Source organism: Dipteris shenzhenensis, chromosome 31, assembly GCF_047967505.1.
Source record: "Dipteris shenzhenensis isolate YYH24624 ecotype China chromosome 31, Dip_SZ_1.0, whole genome shotgun sequence".
NCBI lineage: Eukaryota > Viridiplantae > Streptophyta > Polypodiopsida > Gleicheniales > Dipteridaceae > Dipteris > Dipteris shenzhenensis.
In genome coordinates this window covers 19,992,715-20,016,179 of record NC_141626.1, presented here as the reverse complement: position 1 = coordinate 20,016,179, position 23,465 = coordinate 19,992,715, and the positions used below count along the sequence as shown (strand labels likewise).

General features: G+C 43.5%; 1 protein-coding gene across 1 annotated transcript in view; it reads left to right on the top strand.

Annotated features, from left to right (window-relative positions):
• Positions 1–23,465, top strand: part of LOC147881169 (uncharacterized) — a 73,567-nt gene that overhangs the window by 12,632 nt on the left and 37,470 nt on the right. The window contains exon 3 of the mRNA XM_087369994.1: positions 22,605–22,671. Within this exon, the coding sequence (XP_087226120.1) occupies positions 22,605–22,671 (67 nt within the window). The remainder of the gene's footprint in view (positions 1–22,604; positions 22,672–23,465) is intronic.

The window sequence follows — 23,465 nt, the reverse complement described above, 5'->3', positions numbered from 1 at the left end:
AGCAACCTTACCAAATCCATCCAAAGTATGGGGAATGCCACGTGGCATCCTCCTCTTCATTTGCCCCCATTGCCCCCTCTAGTGGGGCAATTTTAAGGGCCTAACCAATGGCACTAACTTAAAACCTTAGTTCCCTTTGCCCCTCTTTGGACCAATTCACTAATGCACCCCCAAGGCACTAATCCCTAAGGGGAATTCTGTATACCTACATCCCATGGCCTTGTCTACTCAATTTTCCAAGGTCTTGCCCACATGCAAGTTCAAACTCACGCCCTCATGACATACCCCTCTCTTGAAACATGGCAAGCAACCTCGATTGCATATGGATGTTGCAATTACTGAAATTCATGTGAATATACCATCATTGAAGCATGTATTACAAACTGACATAGCATATATGATTGTTCAGAGCCTAGGATAGCAATCCATATACACTGCAAAAACTATATCATAGTGACTAGTGCACTAATCATAGAAGTCCCAAGGCAGATATACTGTCAGCAACCAGTACCTCGGGTGAACATACAATGTCACCAAGCGATCTCTAGATTTTTGAGGCTATCTGTATCAAAGCAACGGTGGTACTACACCTCTCTTGAGCATCAGGCAATGCTCCAGGCCTATGCTCTACTAAGCCTGAAGGAGCCACAACTAAGTTGACTCAAGCTAAAATGCTTGTAGGTAGAGCTGTAACAATTGAGGTGTATTTGCCAAATCATACTCTTCCAGCCACTTTGCATGCAATGGCGAGTAATTTCAAAATTTTACCAAGTAGTGATGGGAAACTCTACCTCCGACTTTCCTTTCCTTATGTGCCAAAATTTGCTTTGGAACTAGGGTCTCATCCAGCTCCTCAACCTCTGGTTGCATCTCAAAAGGCATATTCTCTGGCACATCCCCCTTGAAGAGCTTAAGGAGACTCACATGGAAACCATTGTGAATCCTCCAATGATCAGTAGCTTCAAACCTATAAGCTACATCGTTGATCTTTTTTGTTTGAAAAGGCCCATAGTATCTCATGCTCAGCTTGGGGAACAACGAGTGTTTGCTCCTCTTCTTTTTCAGCCTTGCCTTTACAAAACACAAAAGAACCCAATCACCTTCTTTAATACTAGTTCACGGCGGTGAAATTATGCTGCCTTCTTTTGCTTTGCCTGAGTCTTTTGGTGAGCTTGCTTCCCCTTTTGATATTCCACATCCATGCTCTCAACATACTTATCAGCCTCAAAAATCTTATCCTTAGTATGCAAAATAGGGGGGATTTTCCTCCTTTCTTCCACTATTTCAAATGGAGCTTTCCCGATGAAAGTACGCACAGTATTGTTGTAAGTAAACTACACTAAGGGCAAATACTGCTCCCCTTGTGTCTTATGCTCTGACACATAACATTTCAGCAAATCAAGTATAGTGGAATTAGTGTCATGTGCACGGATTGGTATCTGACGTGTACTGGAGTACACAAGACTAGCTCAGGTAGCCTGGGGAGGCTTAGGGCTAGGCAAGCTTGATTCTCGTGTTGAGTGGCAAGGGTACGAACTAGTTACTAGGCACCACCTAGTGGTATGGAACACCAGGGTGGTTAGGATCTGGTTGGGAGTTCATGCCAGACAGTAGCTCAGCTCGTGGCTCGGAGGGAACATCTTCTGATCGGGATCACATCCCGTAGATGTCATGGTTGGGTGGTGAGCAACCTGCTCAGATTCCTCACGTTTGGTGTGTTCTTGTGTTTGCTTGCAAATCAGAGGTTTCAGGAGTGCTAGGGTTGTGTCAGTTGGTATCAGAGCCCACTCCTGAGGTAGGAATCTCTGTTACGAGTAAATTTGGATGTGATTTTCTCTAGGTATGCCTCAAATTCGAAATTCATGTTCATGCCCTGCAAGTGCTTGTTGGTTCATTGTTTAAGGGTTGTGGATCAGGATTGGGAAAGAAGGAAGGAGAGAGAGTGAGAGAAGGGTGAATTCGATGTTGATGTGAGGGGCTAAGAGAGAGAGAGAGAGAGAGAGAGAGAGAGAGAGAGAGAGAGAGAGAGAGAGAAAGAGAGAGAGAGAGAGAGAGAGGTGTAGTTAGGAGGGAACTGTGAGGTCCGGGGAGGTGCGAAGGAAGTTGTTAGGTAAGCATAGAGCTGGGCAGACCGAAGAGATCCCATGTGCAGCTGGGTCCGGAGGAAATGCGATGGCATGCAGAAGGGAAGCACGGAGAGGTGCACAGCAGGCAGGAGCCAGATCGCGATCTAGGCCGGGAGCTATTCCGGGGGGCGTGGTGGCTAAGAAAAGTACCATCCCCTCCAAGCTTGGAGGGTGGGCTTTTGAAAAGTACGGCTTTCTAAAAGCCTGCTTACCCCCCTAATAACTCGGCCAATTCGCCGCTTACCCCAAGCCCCTGAACTGCGCATGCATGAAACCTCTCCACGCCATCTTGCTCGAGAGCCTGTCATGTGGTACGGCTTGCTGCAGATGTCCGTACGACACAGCCAAGAGTGGGAATTTGTGGATGGTTTGCTTGACTTGCACAAGCTACAGATCAAGAATAACAAGTGGACTTCTTTGCAAGAGGCCATTAACTATGTGCGCATCTATGATGATACCATGGCCAGCACAAAGGGAACCACTATTGCCGACACGAGTGGAAAGAACAAGAGGAAGTTCTTCCAGTCAACAACTGGTACCGGGTAGTCGAAGTCAATTGACAACGCCTCCAAGAAGAACTCGACTCAGAGGAAGAATGGTCGAGCCCCTTTTCTACGCACCTTGAAGTTAAAGAAAGAAGGACGCTGCTTTGTATGCGAGGAGCGGGGTCACACTCGGAATGATTGTCCTAAGCGCAAGAACCAGATGCAAGCACCGGGACCAAAGCTCCATGTGGGACAAGGAACCAAAGCTAAGGGAGCTAATCAAGCTTCGATGATAGGTATTTCTGTAAATGTGATTACCTGCCCACTTTCTTGTAATTGCACTTTTAATAATTCGTCATTTGGCCCCCATGACCTTTTCCGAGTTTATGGAGAAGTAAAGGACCGAAGAGTCCACATTCTCTTTGACCAAGGCAGCTCTCACAATTTTGTTAATTACAAACTTGTGATGAGGACATGACACCTAGCGATCACACCTATGAGGTGCAGCTTCCAGCCGGGAAGCAATTTTGGGATCATAAGGTCGACGCACTTTCTATCCGGATTCAAGACTACACAGCTGCTCTTACGTGCTATGTCATGCACTTGGAACATGTGGACTTGTTAATCGGAATAGAGTGGTTTAAAACCCACGATAGTTGGATTGGATGGAAAGAGCATACACTCTGTTTTTTAGACAAGGACACCCAATTTTGTATTCAATGTGATAATATTTTCTCTTCTTAGGGACCTATTGTATCTGCGATGCAGCTTCGGAATATAATAAACACTTCTCATTATGATGTGTATCAGTGTGTTTTGATTCCGCTTTCTTCATTTATTGTCTGTGTTAATAACAAAAATGATTTAAGCGTGTTTGAATACCGTGAATTGAGAATGTTGTTGGATGATTTCATGGATGTATTCCCTGCTCAACTGCCGGAAGGTTTACCTCCAGAACGGGCAGTAGATCATCGCATAGATTTAGTACCTGGAGCTCAATCTATTAGTATTCCACCTTATAGGATGAGCCAGCTTGAGGAGGATGAGTTACCTTCACAGCTACAAGATTATTTGAATATGGGCTATATTCGCCCGAGTAAATCACCATAGGGTGCACCTGTCTTCTTACGAAATAAGAAAGATGGTTTGTGGAGAATGTGTAGATTATAAACGATTGGATAAAGTGACAATTAAGAATCGATACTCTCTTCCTCGTTCCGATGATTTAATAGACCGTTTGGCTGGAGCGAAGTACTTCAATAAGATTGATTTGCGTACGGGTTATCACCAAATCCTTATCTATGCGAAACACATAGATAGAACCACATTTCGAACTAGGTATGGCCACTATGAGTTTCTCGTATTACCTTTTGCTCTGACCAATGCTCCTGCTATCTTCCAGCAAATGATGAATGATTTGTTCCGAGATTTTTTGGGCAAATTCGCTGTCGTGTTCTTAGATGACATCTTGGTATATAGTCAAATGCTAGAGGATCACATTGGACACCTCCGGATTGTCTTAGTTATTCTAAGACAGCATAAGCTCTATGCCAAGATGAGTAAATGTGACTTCTTTACGAAGGAGATCATTTACTTAGGACACAAGATTTCTTTTGAAGATATTAGCATTGATCTCGATCGTATCCATAAGGTTTTGGAATGGCCCATCCCTCAGACAGTGAAACAACTTTGTTCTCTCCTAGGATTCACGGTTTTTCTACGGAAGTCTGTGTATGATTATTCGAACATCACGGCACCCTTAACCAACATATTGAAAGGTCGTGGATGCAGGTCTACTCGGCCAATCTCTTGGAATGATGCATTGAACAAGGCTTTTGAAACCTTGAAGCTAACTATCAAGGAAGCTCATTTTCTTGCATTACCCGATCCTACCCGGCCTTATGTTTTAGAGGTCGATGCGAGTGATTTTACGACTGGGGCAACTTTATTCCAAGAGGACAGATCTGTAGCTTTTGAGAGTAAAAAGCTAGACGACACCCAATATCGTTGGCTCACACTAGAAAAAGAACTATATGCAGTTGTGTATGCTCTAAAGATTTGGAGACACTACTTGTATGGTTCGAAGTTTCTTGTATTGACAGATCATCACTCAATCAAGTATGTGTGTGACGGGTCTGAATTGAGGGGACGAAAGGCTAGATAGGTAGAGTTAATGCAAGATTTTGATTTTGAAATATGTTATCAAAAGGGTTCCATGAATAGTGTGGCGGATGCCTTAAGTTGAGTCAAGATTGTAAATGCTATGTCATTTACAGAAATATCCTCAGACATATTTCAATCCTTGAGAGGGCTTTGCACAACTGATAGTCAATTTAGTTCTTATTGGCAGAAGGTCCAGGATGGGAGCTCCATGGTTGACCAGGACTCAGGGATTGTGCCACCTACTGTTCAGGTGGCGGGAGGTCAGTGGATGATTAGGAACGGCTTATTGTTCTGGAATGGAAAGATATGTGTGCCAGATGTTTTGGATCTTCGATCCAAGGTTCTCTGGGAGTGTCATGATGCTCCTAGTGCTGGACATCTAGGTATACATTGGACTCTATCTCTTGTGAAACATACCTTTTATTGGCCTAAGATGCATGCATTTATTGAAAACTGTGGTAGGTTGTTGGGTTTGTCAGGTTACTAAGGCAGAACGCCTTAGAAGCGCGGGTTTATTACAGCCATTGTAAATTCCGGGTAATAAATGGGAAAGTATTTCCATGGATTTCATTACCGGTTTGCTTAGAACATGCAAGGGTCATGACTCCATTTAGGTCATAGTGGACCGTTTGACGAAAAATGGCTAGATTCTTACCTACTAGATCGACCATATCAGCTGTTCAGTTGACTCATGAGTTTGTGGACCACTTGTTTAAGCTATATGGTTTGTCTTCTGACATAGTCAGCTACATGGACTCTAAGTTTACAAGTAACTTCTGGACACTTGTTTTTGAGAAGTTGGAAAGTATGAGTTTCTCAGATCATGCATAATCTGATGGTAGTATAGAGAAGATCAACCAATTGGTTAAAGATATGCTTCAGGCATATGTTTCTAAGAGACGGTCTTCATGGGAAGATTATTTCCCCATGATATAATTTGCTTATAATAGTGCGAAGTATTCAAGTACTGGTTACAATCCTTTTATGCTTATGAAAGGATTTCAATAAGTCACCAATTATGGTTGGGTTCAAGGGAATTCAAAATGATGGTGCAAGGACATTCTTGGAAGACATGCAAGAAATGTTGCAGTTTGCCATAGAAGTGCCCAAGATCAGTACAGATTTTATGCTAATAGACATCGTTCACCTAGAGAGTAGTCTGAAGGGACGATGGTATATTTACGTATTCCCAAGGAATCCAAGAGCCTAAGTACTGGTTTGGCTCTGAAATTATCCCCCAGATTAGTAAAAGAATTGGACCAGTTGCATATAAACAAGAATTGCCTTCTGATGATAAAGTACATCTAGTGTTTTATGTCAGTAGACTGAAAGAGTTACTGGGTGCAGATGATCAACTTGTTTCTCCTCAAGAAATAGTGAAAGTCACGGATTTGACTTTTATTCCTCATGAATTTGAAAGTATTCTTGAATTTCGTGAAAGACAAATTCGCAATCGAACTATCACGGAATACAAGATCAAGTGGAAGGATCGTGTTGAGAAGGATGCAACATGGGAGACATTACCGAACCTCCAGAGGACATTCCCAGATTTTTTTAGCGAACTCAGGAGTGAGTTCTTAGAGGAGGCGAAGTATGTCATGTGCACGGATTGGTATCTGACATGTACTAGGGTACACAAGACTAGCTCAGGTAGCCTAGGGAGGCTTAGGGCTAGGCAGGCTTGATTCTAGGGTTGAGTGGCAAGGGTACGAACCATTTCGAGGTCTTTGCTATTTTTGGTGCATTGGGCCCGAGTCTACATAAGGGGTCCATAGGTTCAGTTCTCAGGGAGCTGGTGGGAGCAAGTCTCGTTCCCAGGTGCTAGGTATGATCCTGTATTGAGTCGCGGACGTGCGCCTGCACCTTAGCGTAGCCCAAGGCCCTGCAGCAGATCGCAGGCCTCTAGGCGCCACTTGGTGGTATGGGACTGTTAGAAATTACCCAACAGAGGGTACGTACAACGGAAGACTGATAAAATAGCCCAGGAGCTCACACAGTGTGGTATGGGGTGTGGAATCACAAACTTCTTAACTTAATGTGCATATGGTGTGCAAGCCAGTAAATAGACAATGCTCAGAGACAAATATAGAAGCAACACTTGATATTTCCGTCCATCCACAAAGTAGGACAGGATCCAATACCAAAAGGTTCTCCTACTAGATGTCAAGCACTTCTAGATCTCTGAGCCCACGTGCTCCACCTTGAGTGTAGGTAGACTCTCTGTCCAAAGTGTTCTTCTCCACCTTACTGCCTGTGAATTAGCCTAGGTGGGCAGCACCTTGCTGAGCTAGGTCTGCAACTCTCCAGCCTCTATGTCCTCCTGGATGTAGGCTCATAGGCTGCTGGTCTGCTGCTCCTTCTGCTTCCTGAAGTGCTGCTCCAAAAGATGTTGAATGAGGGCCTGGAGGCCCTGCTTTTATAGGCCCCCAAGGGGCTGTCATAGAACCGACCAGCCAGCCTCATCCTGGCCGACCAGACTGGCCGATCAGTCTGCTTGCTGGCCGACTTGGTTGGCTGCTCCGACCAGCCCTATATAAGGTTTTGGGCTGCTGATAGGCTTCCCTTTGTTGCTGCTGGAGATCCTCTTGCAGACTGTACACCTGCCCACAGACCCCCGCCATGCTGTGCCATGCTGCAGCCCTTTGCCAGCTCCATGTCCTGCCCATACATGTCTTTACTATTGCTGACATCATCGCGCCTCTTACCTGGGACACCCTGCCATGTCTGCTGTTCCAGATCCACCTCTTCCAGGCCAGATCCTGATGCTGAATGCCTCGCCATCTGCTCCTGTTGTTGGCGCCATCTATTGTAGCCACCTTGACTACAGGTGTGTTTCCTTTGCTTGCTGCCCATGTGGCAGCCCCCTCTCTTTCTGAATGCACCCACATGGCAGCCAGGATGCTGCCCATGTGGTACTCCCTCAAACCCTAGGTTCACCCCCCCATGCTCTCCTCATTTGGGGGCTTACAGATGGGGAGGTGACCTTTCCAACAGGGACACAGGAGGCTGGTTAGGATCTGGTTGGGAGTTCGTGCCAGTAACTCAGCTTGTGGCTCGGAGGGGACATCTCCTGATTCGGGATCACATCCCGTATATGTCATGGTTGGGTGGTGAGCAGCCTGCTCAGATTCCTCACGTTTGGTGTGTTCTTGTGTTTGCTTGTAGATCAGAGGTTTCGAGAGTGCTGGGGTCATGTCAATTAGCCTCTTCGGACTGCCCATCTATTTGAGGATGAAAAGTTTAATGTAGTGCCCATATTCTCAAAGAGCCCTCTCCAAGACAGATTCGTCATGCGTGGATCTCTGTCACTAACAATAGACTAAGGCATCCCATGATAGTTAAAGATGTTATGCATGAACAAACTTGCCATGTGATCCGCTGTAATTTTCTTTCTCACCGGAATGAAATGTGCCTGCTTGCTGAACCGGCATATAATAGTCCAAAGGCCATCATTCATGTAGGTGTCCGAGGAAGATCAAATATTAAATCCATGGCAATGCTCTCCCATCGTCTATCGGGGATTGGCATTGGCTGCAACAATCCAGTTGTCTTCTATCGGTCAAACTTGACCTTCTGATAGATGATGCATGTTCTCACGAAGGCACCCACATCCGTCTCAAAGATGGCCAATAGAAAAAGTGCTCCACTGATTTCACCATGGCATCAATGTCTCTAGGCCCTTCATATTGTGGAGCATGACTTTTTATCATAACCTTTGACCTCAACTGCTTTGTGACAGAAAGACGACCATGCATCATAAGAAAGAGTATAATGCTCAAGACGCTGATTATTAGACAGCTGGTCATAAATCCTTGAGAAATCTACATTCTAAGCATATTGTTGCATCCAACTCACCGTGGTAGGCAATGTTACTGCGGAAACCGGAGGTTTCCTTGACAATGCATCAGCCACTACATTCTTTTTTTCCTCCACATGCACTATCTGAAATTGACATATGCCCAACGCATATACTTCTCAAATAACTTCGTTTGAGTGAGGAAATATCTCAAAGATTGATGATCTGTCTGCAGTGTGAAATCAGCCCCAAGTAAATGGTGCTTCCATGTAGCAAGGACAGCCAGCAATTCTTTTTCGTAAATGCCCATATGTCTTTCATCATCCTGCAAAATCCTACTCTCATAGGCCAACACTCGCCCATCCTGAATAATGACCGCACCAAGGCCATTCTTCCACTTGCATCTGCTTGGACAGCAAAAACTTTTTGGAAATTTGATAGGATCAATACTAGATCCAAAGTAAGCTTTTCCTTTAGCATTTCAAATGATTTTCAGCCCATATGAAAGATGCTCTCTTCTTCTACATTGCATAGAGGGTCGAAGCAATTTCAGCAAAGTGGTGTATGAACCGCTTGTAGTACGAGCATGAGCCCAAAAACCTTTGTACTTTAATGCAAATTTTCCAATTGTGCCCATTGCGAATTGCTTCAATCTTAGCGGGGTCCTCCTTGAGTAAACAGCCTCTACATCACACCGTGCCAACCTTGCAGTCGGCCAACCTTATGCAGCCTTGGATTTTGTGATATAGAAACCCTAATTGGTCTAGGGATTTTCCTCTACCAAGCAATGCATTTTCTTGCCTCGAGAATCCCATCATTTGCTTGGACAGCAGCATGCCTTTGGTTCTATCTTGATGCTGAAATTGCCCACACAGGATCAGACAAAAGTGACACACATTTCGGTGTAAACTTTTGGCACCCAGGACTGCCACAACAAGCCCCAAAAAGACCAACACAATGGCATTAATGTCTTCCTGCTAGATGGCCTCCTTCCACCCCTTTTGAGGTTCTGTATACTTATTCATGTTTGCTGTTCTTAGTTACCACCTCGACGATCAATGCACCATGCAATTGAACTTCTTCCCAATAGGACCTCACTGTCAAGGCCTCCTTACTGGGTTTCCTTCACTCAAAACAAGGAGATTCAAAGACAACTTATGGATTACTCGAAAAAGGTCACATTTGGCCTAGTCACAGTCCTTCTGGTTCTCCAGGGCTTCTCGTGCAAAAAAGAATAAGTCCATGTGCCTCTGCATGGACTAGAGATCTCTTAATAAGCTCACAATCAAGAACATTGCCTTGCATTGATGATCTCTTGGATCAACTCGTACATGCAACACACTTCTCGAAGATTGCTCTCCGTTTTGGGTGGCCTAACCTCGAACCTCAAGTCTAAGTACCACTTTCAAGCTTTAATAGTCGTAATCTCAAATCACTCCAATGATGAATTAATGGACTAAATCCATAGTTCATGACTCACATTTCCAAAATCTTCCATTGCAGCACCTCTTTTCTACAAGCCCTTATGCAATGTTGAGCCAACCCTTTGATTATGATTGTGGCACCTTCAACTCTCTTCTGTGGGACAGCGAGCTGTGCTTAGACGTGTTGAGGAGGGAGAAGCTTTTTACTTTTGGTCTTCTATTGGAGGAGACAACTATTATTATCTATTGGCAACCAAGAAACATGTCACGGGGGCGTGAAATTCTAAGTACTTTAATGTACTATAAGACTGTGACAACTTTGGTTTTAAAAGTCCAAGCGTGGGCTTAATAATGTGTAATTAAATGCGGCATGGTGCCTAGCACATAAGCGTAATTAATCCCTAGGCCCAAAGGTATTCTAAGGAATTAAAAGAGTGGTTGTTGGAAAATGATGACGTGGCATTTTTAATGGGCTCCCTAGAGGGCCATGTACCTTCAGTGGCCCCCCTAGAGTTCCAGGTTGCTCTAGTGCCTTCTACATGCCCCTTTGCCAATCCTGGACCTTCCTGGGGCTTCTAAACTTCACATGTGTGGTTTTCTCTCTCATCTTCTCCCTTTGTTGAGATTTTGGACTGGTTTTTCAGCCTCCTTCAGTTGAATTCCGTTTTTCTTCATAACTCCTCACCCGTTTGGATTCCTCGACTTCAGTTTGGCCTAATGGCTTCCCCTCTGCCTCCCCTTTGCAGTGATATGCTTTTCGCTCCGTGCGTTTGGTAGAACAGGCAGAGTTGAGCACTTCTTTTGCTGGTCGAATTTGCAAAAGTGGCTTTTTCTGGACCTTTTTGCTTCTACAGCCTCCTGGGCCTCTCCTCTTGCAAAGCTATAGCTTTCTGTTGAATTTCAAGTGGTCCCACGCGCTGGTTGACTGGTTTTTTTCAGTTTTGGAGGACTTTTCGGCGATGAAACTTCTCCAAAACCTTCTCAATGCATTCCTCTCTAAAGCACGCTTCTTTTGAGCCCAAGAACTCCCACTTCTTTGCGACAGAAGTGCTTCTTTTCGCATTTTTCAGTGGAATTCTTGCTGGTCGGCTCTTGTATATGCTCTTTGTTCATGCCTTTGTACTCCTCTTTGGCTGAGAATGCAATTGGGCATTGGCTACTATGTCCTCTTAGCGATTGAGGACTTGGTTCGAGTTTTCGGTGAGTTGTGATTTTGCTGCTGCAATTTCTTTTTGCCATAAGCTATTGGTTGGCCTCGTGTGCCGCCTCTTTCTAGGTTCATAGGTGTCCCAGGCAGTGCTACATGAGTCATTCTTTGGTTGGGTACTTTGCCGATTTTATTTTGGAGCTTTGAAAAGCTTTGTGAATGCCATCTGGAAACCACTTAAAGAGAGTGCAGCTGGGGTGCAGTGTGATTGCATCTGGACAACCAATGGAATTGCACTCGGAAAAGAGAATGCCTTTGGATTGAGCCTATGGGTTAAGTGCACTTATATGCTTGAAAGCCTTGTGAAGGCTCAGTGAATTGGGGCGGCATGCTCAGTTGCAGGGAAGGTCTCCCAGATGCAAGTTGTAATCATTTCATTGTGAAATATAAAGAAATACCGAAAGGGGCGCCACGGTGTTTGGGGCCAATCGGCTGCACTTGTCTATGTTTGTTGAGTAGGGGCATTCTAGCCTCCATCCCTTTTTTAGTGGTTTTGTTTGTGAATAAATGGGTAAATGCCAAATGGTGATCATGCAATGGTTAATGGTTGTGATATATGCTTTGTGAGCTGTAAATAAGTGCTGAAGTGATTAAAGGTTTAATTTCACTGCCCTCTGAGTGATTAGAGTTCGGTTGCATTGGTTCCATTGCTGGGATACCACACGCTCTTCCTCAAGAGGTGGGCCTCGGTAGTTTGGTGGAAGGATATCTTTGCTGCACTTTTTGACAGCTGAATATTACAACCACAAACATGGTGAGTACCGATGAGCAAGAGAGCTCCACAACTCCTCAAAGGAGAAGCCAAGATAGCCTTAATGATCCAGCTAGTGTACAACTGTAGGGAGCACAACAAATGCCTTTTGAGCAGGCCACACATGAAGCTACAACTGAGCTCAAGAGTGATACTAGTTAGATGATGCTACTATGTTGAATGCACAGCTTGCAAGTGCAGTGACTGCTTTGACTCAGCTGACTCAAAATTTGTCTCAGATTGTGCAAACAAATGCCAAGAAGAAGAAGAAATCAAGAAAGCACAAGCACGGAAAGAGTGAGTACACACATGCATCAACTTCTCATGGCCGACCGCGGACAGCCATAAAAAATGACTCAGAAAGTGACTTCCAAGAGAGAGGAATCCCCCAAAAGAGCACTTGAGAAAGAGGTACAAAAAGTACAACCAGTGCAACAATATGAGCAGCCAGCACAAGGCCTTGGTTTGGGTACTTCTACTCCTCAAAATAATAATGTGCAGTCCATAAATGTGGCTCAACCACCTCAGCCATATTTGAGGCAGCAACCTGAATATTTTGGTACAGATTCTATCTTTGATGCTATGTTGATTTCACTGCCAACTGGGCATAGAAAGCAAGCCATGTATGACAATGTGGGAATGCAGCCAGGCATGCAAGCCACAACATATGCTCCCATGCCTAATGTTCATCCAAGCATGGCTCTCCCTAGTGAAGGGAATGCTGCAAAAATACAGCCATCTTTGGGACAGCCAATATCAAATCTATATAAAGAATTTAAGGATGGTGGTTCTCATGTCAAGTTTGAGACATATAATGGAGTACAGGACATGTACAAAGCCCTCACATTCCTTCAACAGTTTGATGCTGCATTTCTTGGGGGTTTGTTTACAGAAGCATCCAAGATGAGGAAGGTTGCCACATTTTTGAAAGGCAATGCACTTAAGTGGTACACCAACCTTATGCTTCATGGAGATGCACCTGCTGCTTGGCTGGAATTTAAGCAAGTGTTCTCTTCTACTTGGCTTACTCCAACTTTTGAAGTTGAAGTACTTTCACATTGGCATGACTTGTCATACAAACTTTGCAAGAATCTTGATGATTACACCCAGAGGTTTTGCTACCATTGAGCTCTTACAGGCATGTTTCTTTGAAAGAGAAAATGAGAGGTACTGTTGTGGATTGCCTAGTGAGCTACGTGATTATTGCATCAAAACCAAGGTGGGTTCTATGACTCAATTAATTGAGAATGCAAGGACAGCATATGCATGGATGCAGGAGAAGAATTTGGGCTTTATGGGACAGCAAGAAAGAAGACAACAAACGGGCTGCCAAACACCAGAATAAGGACATCAAATCTGAAAATAAAAATTATGGCAAACGACTGTTTCAAAAGAGAGGAAAGGCCCAATTCAAAGCTGGTCAAAGGCGTGGACAGCCTAATAAACAGCCCCGTACCAAGTTATCCGATGAAGAGAAAAAGTCACTCATGGAGCAAAACAAATGTTTTATATGCAAAGGAGAGGGACACCGCTCTTATGATTGCCCATCCAAGAAAAGAGACAGGTCAGATGGTGATAAACAGGCTGATCGGAAGGGCAAAAGGCCTAAACCTTCCGCAGGACTTCTTCCAGATGTGATTGGGAGTTTGCCACATGCACATGATGAAGAGGAAATGAAAAAGACTGAGATGTACAGAGCATGGGGAAAAATCAGAAATCAGAATTGTTTGTTTTTCTTTGATTCTGAGGCAAAGGCAAATTTCATTACTCTTGATATGGCAGGAAGGCTTGGCATCAAGTCTGAGGAAATGGGGCCATCCGGCATGTGTGATATGGCCAACCCTGAACTCAACACACCTGTCACTCCTATCATTGGCAAATTGAGGATGCATATCCAGGGATATCAGGATGCAGAGGACTTCTACATTATGCCTTTGCCAGAGTGTGATGCTTTGCTTGGGATGCCTTGGATGTACAGGGTGTGGGCGGATGTACAGATGAGAAACAAGAAGATTTCTTTAACTCATAGAGGCAAAAATCATGTACTTGATGTAAAGTTGAAAGGGGAGTCCATCCCTGTAGTTTCAGCTTCTTGTATTTCCAATGTAATAAAGCGTCATATTTCAGCGTACTTCATATTTGTCAAAGAGGACAACCAACCAGTTCAGGAAGGCTCTACTCTTTCTGCTTTAGATAGAGAAAGGGCTGCTTTTATTTCAGATTTTCAGGATTGTTTCTGAGATGCACTTCCTCAAGAATTACCTCCCAAGAGGCCCGAGGATCATCAAATTGATATAATTCTAGGAAGCTCACCGCCTAATATACCTCCCTATCATGTCAGTAAGGCACAACAAGAAGAGATAATGTCACAAGTGAAGGAACTCTTGGAAAAGGAATTAATACAGCCAAGTAATTCTCCTTACTGTTCCCCTGTGTTGCTTGTGCAAAAGAAGGATGGCAGTTGGAGAATGTGTATTGATTATAGGGCTTTGAATAAAGTCACAATTAAGAACCGTTTTCCAATTCCACGCATTGATGATATATTGGATCGGTTGAAAGGTTTCTCAATGTTCAGTCGTATTGACCTTAAAAGTGCATACCATCAGATAAGGATACGGCCTGAAGATGTCTACAAGACTGCCTTCGGTACTTCATTTGGCTTATATGAGTTTCTTGTGATGCCTTTTGGTTTGACTAATGCACCTGCCACTTTCAATAGAATGATGGACATTTTTTTTAGAGCACACAGAAAGTTTATGGGCACTTTCTCGATGACATCATTGTGTTCTCTAAAAATGAGCAGGAGCACAAGAAACATCATTGTGTTTCAAGAGTTGAAAAGACACAAGTTGTTAATAAACACCAAGAAAAGTGAGTTCTTTATGCATGAGATTCATTTTCTCGGTCATATAGTGTCAAAGGATGGAGTCAAAAGCAAGATGGATCCTACAAAAGTTGAGGCCATAAGGAGTTGGCCAATTTTGAAAAATCCTTTGCTGTAACTTGTGATGCATGTGGGAACAGCATAGGAGGCACTTTGATGCAGGATGGCAGAGTGGTTGCATATGAGAGTAGAGTTCTCAAAGATGCTGAATTGTACTTGCAGACATACGAGAAGGAAATGTTAGCAGTGATACATGCTTTGACCACATGGAAACATTACCTTCTTGGAGCTGATTTTTATGTGCAGACATATCATTAGTCACTGAGATATTTTCTCACGTAGAGAAAATTATCTGAAAAGCACATGAGATGGGTTAACTTTTATTGGCCATCTTTGAGGAAAGATGTGGAAGAATATGTGAGAACATGCATGGTTTGTCAGAAAGTAAAGTTTGATAGGCAGAAGGCCTTTGGGTTGTTACACCCTTTGCCAATTCTGGATAGACCATGGCAAAGCATAGCTATGGATTTTGTGTTTGATCTTCCACGTACTCCTACTGGACATGATGGATTGTGGACAATAATTTGCAGGTTTAGCAAACAAGCCCACTTTGTGCGAGTAAGAAAGAAAATTACAGCATATCAAATGGCCAAATTGTTTCTGCAGCATGTCTTCAAGTATCATGGGATGCCTGAATTCATAATTAGTGATAGAGATCCGAGGATGACCAGCCTCTTTTGGAGAGGGCTGTTTAAAAATATGGGCACTATGCTGAATTTTTCGTCATGTTTTCACCCTCAGTCTGATGGACAATTGGAGTAGGAAAACTCTACCATCTTGGATATTTTTAAATGCTATGTCTCAGACCACAAAAGCAAATGGGAGCATTATTTGCCTTTGCTGGAATATGCTTACAATAATACGGTGCACACATCCACAGGTAAAGCACCTTTTGAAATAGTGGAAGGTGCCAGGAAGATACCTTCCATTTTGCATACAAAAGAGAAAATCTTCGAAGCTGATCGTTTTGTGGAAAGCCTTGAAGAGGCTTACAAGAAGATCAAATATGCCTTGCAAAGAAGTCAGGACAAGCAGAAAAGAGCAGCAGATAAGCATCACAGGGAATTGGTATTCACAAAAGGTGATTGGGTTTTGCTGTGTTTTCAAAAGGCAAGGCTGAAAAATAAGAAAGGCAAGGAAAGGTTGTACACAAAGCTGAACATGCATTACTACGGTCCTTTCCAGGTTTCTGAAAAGATAAACGAGGTAGCTTACAGGCTGAAGTTGCCTCCGCATTGGAAGATACATAATGCCTTTCATGTGAGCTTGTTAAAGCAATATCATGGAGATGTTCCCGAGGATTTACTTGATGAGGTACAGCCTGAAGTGGAAGAACAGGATGAACTTTTGGTCCCAGAGCAGATTCTGGTACACAGAGATAGAAAGCTCAAGGGTAAAGTTATCCGTCGCTATTTGGTAAATTTTTAAAATTATCCATCACTTAATGCGAAATGGATGGAGGAAGGTGAACTGACAGATTCACCTGGGATATTGCAGCTTTACCTTGATGCTTTCCAGTTAGAGCCGACTACGGTCCAGGCTCCTACAGGTAGTTTAGCAGAGCGAGCGTCTGGAGCATTACCTGGTGTTCGAGAGGGGGGTAGCACCTCCACTCCCTTAGTACAGACGGGCTCACCGTGATTTCATGAGGTTGCTTGATGACACTGTATGTTTCATCTGAGATACTGAGCTGACAGTATTTCTGATGTGAGACTTCATGATATTGATGCATCTTGACTATTGATCGCCGAGGATCACATAGATTTTGAGCAGTGTATATGGATGGATGCATGTCTTTCCTAGCCATATTTTCACTGTCTTTGTATACTATAGCTGCTGCGGCTTTCTTGTGTACTCTTTCATGGTATATTTCATGCTCACTCCTGTGTTTTGGGGTAGAAAATTGTGGTTCGCTATTTCAAGAGGGGGGTATGTCATGGGGGCGTGAAATTCTAAGTACTTTAATGTACTAAGACTGTGACAACTTTGGTTTTAAAAGTCCAAGCGTGGGCTTAATAATGTGTAATTAAACGCGGCATGGTGCTTAGCACATAAGCGTAATTAATCCCTAGGCCCAAAGACATTCCAAGAAATTAAAAGAGTGGTTGTTGGAAAATGATGACGTGGCATTTTTAATGGCCCCCCCAGAGGGCCATGTACCTTCAGTGGCTCCCCTAGAGTTCCAGGTGGCTCTAGTGCCTTCTACATGCTCCTTTGCCATTCCTGGACCTTCCTAGGCCTCCTAAACTTCACATGTGTGGTTTTCTCTCTCATCTTCTCCCTTTGTTGAGATTTTGGACTGGTTTTTCAGCCTCCTTCAGCTGAATTTCGTTTTTCTTGATAACTCCTCACCCGTTTGGATTCCTCAACTTCCGTTTGGCCCGATGGCTTTCCCTCTGCCTCCCCTTCGCAGTGATATGCTTTTCCCTCCGTGTGTTTGGTAGATCGGGCAAAGTTGAGCACTTCTTTTGCTGCTCGAATTTGCAAAAGTGGCTTTTTCTGGACCTTTTTGCTTCTATAGCCTCTTGGGCCTCTCCTCTTGCAAAGCTACAGCTTTCTGTTGAATTTCGAGTAGTCCCAAGCGCTGGTTGACTGGTTTTTCTCAGTTTGGAGAACTTTCCGGCGATGAAACTTCTCCAAAACCTTCTCAATGCATTCCTCTCTGAAGCACGCTTCTTTTGAGCCCAAGAATTCTCACTTCTTCGCGACAGAAGTGCTTTTTTTCGCATTTTTCAGTGGAATTCTTGCTGGTCGGCTCTTGTAAATGCTCTTTCTTCATGCCTTTGCACTTCTCTTTGGCTGAGAATGCAATTGGGCATTGGCTACTATGTCCTCTTGGCAATTGAGGACTTAGTTCAAGTTTTCAGGGCTTGGTGAGTTGTGATTTTGTTGTTGCAATTTCTTTTTACCATAAGCTATTGGTTGGCCTCATGTGCCGCCTCTTTCTAGGTTCACAGGTGCCCAGGCAGTGCTACATGAGTCATTCTTTTGTTGGGTACTTTGCTGATTTTATTTTGGAGCTTTGAAAAGCTTTGTGAATGCCATCTGGAAACCACTCAAAGAGAGTGCAGCTGGGGTGCAGTGTGATTGCATCTGGACAGCCGATGGAATTACACTCGAAAAAGAGAATGCCTTTGGATTGAGCCTATGGGTTAAGTGCACTTATGTGATGGTGTTCTATGCTTGAAAGCCTTGCAAAGGCTCAGTGAATTTGGGCTGCATGCTCAGTTGCAGGGAAGGTCTCCCAGATGCAACTTGTAATCATTTCACTGTGAAATATAAAGAAATACCGAAAGGGGCACCATGGTGTTTGGGGCCAATCGGGTGCACTTGTCTATGTTTGTTGAGTAGGGGCATTCTAGCCTCCATCCCTTTTTCAGTGGTTTTGTTTGTGAACAAATGGGTAAATGCCAAATGGTGATCATGCAATGGTTAATGGTTGTGATATATGCTTTGTGAGCTGTAAATAAGTGCTGAAGTGATTAAAGGTTTTATAGTTGAGGTATTGTAAAAGTTGAACATGCAAGAGCTTTGCACCCTACGGAAGCTGGAGTTAAGCTTTCGATTTAGAAGCTTTGGATGCCACACTTTATAGGCAATTAATTAGCAGCTTATATATCTTATCCCTATATTACCATATGTAGTGCAAGTAGTCAATCTGATTATGGGAGTCGGTAAGTGGAATCATTACAGCAAAGCCAAGAGGATGAATAATTATCTGAAGGGCATTGTGTATTGGGTCTTGGGTACACAAAAGCATTTCAGGTTTTACTTCATGGATATTGTTCTTGTTCTCTCTCCAACAATTATCAGCTTGTATTCGCAATGTGTTAGGCAAACATCCGCGAGCATCTCTGACCTTTCTTATTGCTTTCATGATTGATGTAACAACCTGGTTACTATCATGGTCATGCAAACTATCAATCCATACATCACAAAAGATTCGGTATCCATGTACTAATACTCCACACAAGTGTGTTTTTAGTCCACGTTTGCCCTCCAATGCCGGTGGGATACGCCTATATCGTGGCAAAGTGGTTGTATTCTGGTCCATGCCATGAATGGTGATGCACATGGACTTATCGACATGTGAAATAGCTTCCTCTCTCCAAGAAGCATACAACTTTCGAGCATCCTGCACATGATGTAAATGGATTGATCGCCATTTAATATATCTTCCTCACTGCTGCTCACATTTACTATGTTCAATGGCATTTTTTAATTCATCACATGTCTTACATTTTGACATCCTTTGCTTTGATGGTGTCTTGACATGGCAAAAATCTCTACGCCAAATTTTGTACAAGGTTGATCGTGAAATCATGCTCTCGTCTCTGTCTTGTAAAGTTTTATTGACAGTCTCTAGGATGACCTTCTTTGTCATTCCCAAAGGAAGATGTTGTTGGCATTCGACACGTCCCTCTAGCATTGTTTGTTGAAGATGAGGCTGCGGTAATGCATGGTCTTCGAGAACTTGCTTTAATGTTGCGGTAAACGAGCATCCACACCAATGCAGAATGCAAAAAAATGCAAAATGGCAGTACTAAGTCCTAAGTACAACATAGTCATATCCCGACTATATATATATATCAATCTCAGCATCATTGTCCGCATCATCATAACCATCATCATCATCATCGTCAGCAACGAGACATCAGGAAGGATGAGGCTGTGGCAGTGGAGGCATGAGGTCAGGAATAGAATGTTGTCGCCCCCTCAAGGGTGCAGTCCTGGTACGTCTCCTGATCGTAGCTCTGCGTCTAACCAAGGCCACTGTGACCCCCGTCGGTCGGGCTCCGACCCTAAACAAGGAGGGGATGTCCCCAAGTGTGATTTGTGAGTCAACCTCTGTCTGAGCTATCGGGTAACAGGCTCCGGGTCATGGTCATGTCGAGGTCTTACCTCGTGGGGGTCTATGTGGTTTAGCTGAATGAACTCCGTGATAGAGCTCTGAGAGGTATTAGTTGAGGGAGAAGTCTGCTCCTGTCGCCGTGCTCGGAGTATCCTATCGCGGTGTTTGAGCATCTCATGAATGAAACCAGCCAAACATTGCTGGTTTGGGTAGGAGAGGACACGGGCCAACATCCCATAACTATCTCTGAAGAGAGAGTAGAAACGCCCTTGGATCTCATAGTAAATAGGACACCTGAAGATGGATGAAATGCCCCACTGTCTCAACCTCCTGCATGTCACACAGTGTGCATATGCGCCTCTCCCGGAGTAACCGCTCTACTCGGCCGCTCTGGATACGAAGTCTATGTGAAGAGACCCGAAATTGCCCAAGGGAGATCCTCAGTGAGTGGGGTAGGTGAATCTGCGTGTATCCTGGTGGATCAATGAAACCCTCCGCTGTGATATGTAAGAAGTGATCTTTGTAGAAGCCCAGCTTCACTCGAAGATCACTCGGGCCCAACCAAGTCCGGAATGTGTGTAGTTGTAGTAGATCCTCACGGATAACCTGGTTGACCTCGTGTGATAAGAGGGGAGAAAGAAAGGAGCATCCATGCTGTACTGGAAAGGGGGTAGTCTATCCATGTTTGGCCCTAGTCTTGCAAACCATCTCTCTGTGCGTGCATACCAACACCTCTGATCTCCCCCTCCTGAAGTGCCATAGAAGAGGACAGTGCCTCACTTTTTGTTTAGCCTTGCCTCATGGCGCAATAAGAAGCAACATATTGGCTGCTCTCGCGTATACTAAGGATGGTTAGCTAGTAGTCACTTAGCAATCTCGAAAAGCATATGGCTTCATGGCCTCCTGGAAGATCTTGGTCATTCATGAACACATGCTGCCCCATTATGTGACACATCTAGTTGCATAGTTATAGGTGAGAATCCAGTGTTCCCATGTGTCAGCCAAGCATATAGAGGATAACTTACCCTTGAGAAGGTATCTACAAGACCAAGTTCGATTTGATATGTTGTCTAACTGAAGACAACATAATAGATAATCTCCATCACAAAGCTCACTAAAGTTAGGGCACATTAACACCATCTCATTAGGGGTTTTGTGTTAGGTATTAATTAGGTTTTAGTCACATTCACTAAATAAAATAAATGCAGGATATCTCATAATGAAAAGGGAAAGGGGGAGCAAAAGCTAGTCCCAAACTCTAAATTATCCTTAACATGGTAAAACCACAAAAGTAGCATGGGTGGGTCGTAGTCAATGGGAATATCTAAAAAGAGCCAATGAGGATGTGCATAATGCCAAGTCATGCCGTACTTTGCCAATTGAGAAATAATGCCACAATTCGAAACTCTGAGGAATGTCTCTTCTTTGTGATTGCTATCGGTTTTTTGGAATGCTTGTCCTTCATGAGTGGATGTTTGTGACCAATTTGGGATAAGACCTACGTGGTGTTAGATGCTCATCACATCTATATGCATGTGTCACTCATCGTGCTTAGGACTAAGTTATTGACCACAAAGGATGCTCAAGTGATTAAAATTCAATTATACAAATCTAAGCCCTTAAGGTTTCATCCTTACTTTTAGATTTTTAGACTAAGGTCTTTTCTTGATGTTATTGGCTTCTCATTTAGATGGAGCACATTCATGTCAGTGTGTGCTTCATAGCAATACACTCATTTTGCATTGCCTCCAAGGCTATTGTGCTTTCGTGTCTTCTTCAAGTGCTCATTCACGTTTAGAGCATTTTTAAGGTTACTCTAGGGTTTCCCTAAAGTTTGGTTATGGTGCCGAATTAATGCTATGTGAGCTCGCTTTGTACTTTCACTCTCTTCGTTTCTGGGAGTGTGGACTGAAACATGCTATTAGGTAGCTAAACCTAAGCTCAGAGTAAACCAAGGTCGTAAGTTGAAGCCATATTAGACCTTTTAAAGGGTCCTCTGTTAGACCTAATCCCATCCTAATTGCTAGCTCATGCTATGGCCTTTGGATGCAATTGGAAGGCTTAATCCTCTTATACCTCAAGTTTTTTTCTCAACTTCAGGCCTTAGGCATGTCTTTAGAGCTGGTTAGTAGCTTGGTAGCATGGCACGTATGGAAGGGCTGATGCTCTTAGATGGTGGGACCATGGCTCATCCTTTATATGTGAGGATGAGAAACCTAAGTTTTGCTCTTACACTCTAGGGCTTAGATATGTTTGAGATTTGATGCTTAGAGTTGTATGGGAGTGGAGCTAGGGTGATCTCAAGATGGCTCATGATTAACATAGGACAAATTTAAGCACTTGGAGTGTGACTTTTTTTTTCTTTTTGGGGGGGGCACATTTGAGTGGTATTAATTTCTTGAGCCGAGTTGTCAACTTTTGCATATCTTGCTTTGACCATCTTGGACAAGAGTTGTGCATCAAATGATGGTTTGATTTTTTTCCTCTTTAAGTTGGGCTGGTCCTTTGGGTTGAGACTTGGGCAACTAAGTTAGGATTTATTGTAGGATAGATTTAGTGCATGTATTGCCTTTTCTTATCTTTGTACCAAGTAAGTAGCATGCTTTTTGATTGAGATAGACATATGAGTACTAAGCTTTGTGCAAACAGGGTAGTTTTTGAGAAAGGGGGCTATAGGGAGGGAAATGAGGGTGCAAATCATGGACTTAGTGATAGCCTCTTTCTACCTTGATGAGGTAATAGCTCATGTGTCATTTTACATAAGAGTATGCATTTGGAGCGTAGAGAATTAACTATCTTCTCAAGACACACAAGGGTGACGGGGCTTAATTTTTACTTGTTTTGCATCTTGTATAGGGTTCTAGGATGCCCAGAAGGTCGCTCTGCAAAAACTTGGGTCGATTTCAATCTTTATGGGCATCAGGTAAATTCTACTTTTCCTTTGAGCTTCTACATACTAATCTTTGCTCTTTCAACTTAAGAGGTTTTTAGCAATTTTTTGAATTTATGTTTCTCTAAATTTTTTCTTTGATCTTCTACATACTAATCTTTGCTCTTTCAATTTAAGAGGTTTTTAGCAATTTTTTGAATTTATGTTTTGAGTGTCTAGTTTGATGTTGAATGTAGCATGTTGGCTAAAAGATTTTGGATTAGAGAGTAGAGAGGGATATCTCTGGTCCTCATGTGTGTCAACCCATTGGTGGGCCAATGGTGTCGTACTCTCTAGGTCTCGGCTATGTTTTCTCGGCCATGACCGCTAGTCTGTGTCACCCAAAAGGAAGAAATCAATGATCGTCCTCTGGTTGGCCTTCATCAATCTCATCTCTGTCGTCTAAGCAGTCGATCTCTTTGTCGGGTCTTGTCTAAGAAAGTCGCCACATGTATTTGATTGGGGTGGATCAGTCCAAATTTTGTCTTTGAATAGATAAAGGTGTCGTCTGGATCTCATAATACACGGGGCATCTAATGGCAAAGTGCTCCCTGATGACTTGGATAGGTGAGGGTGACCGATGGGGCCTCCAGGCTGTTTTGAAAAGGAGGAAATCTCCATGTGGAGTCGAAGGCCCACAAACTGTCTGCATGTCTGATGATACCAACTCCTCTGGTCTTCCTTTGTTGCTAGTGCCATTGTAAACTACTCGGTGCTTTCTATCAATTCAGACAACGGATTTTGCAGAGGCATTTGAATGAGATGATTGCGAGTTGCCAAACACATAT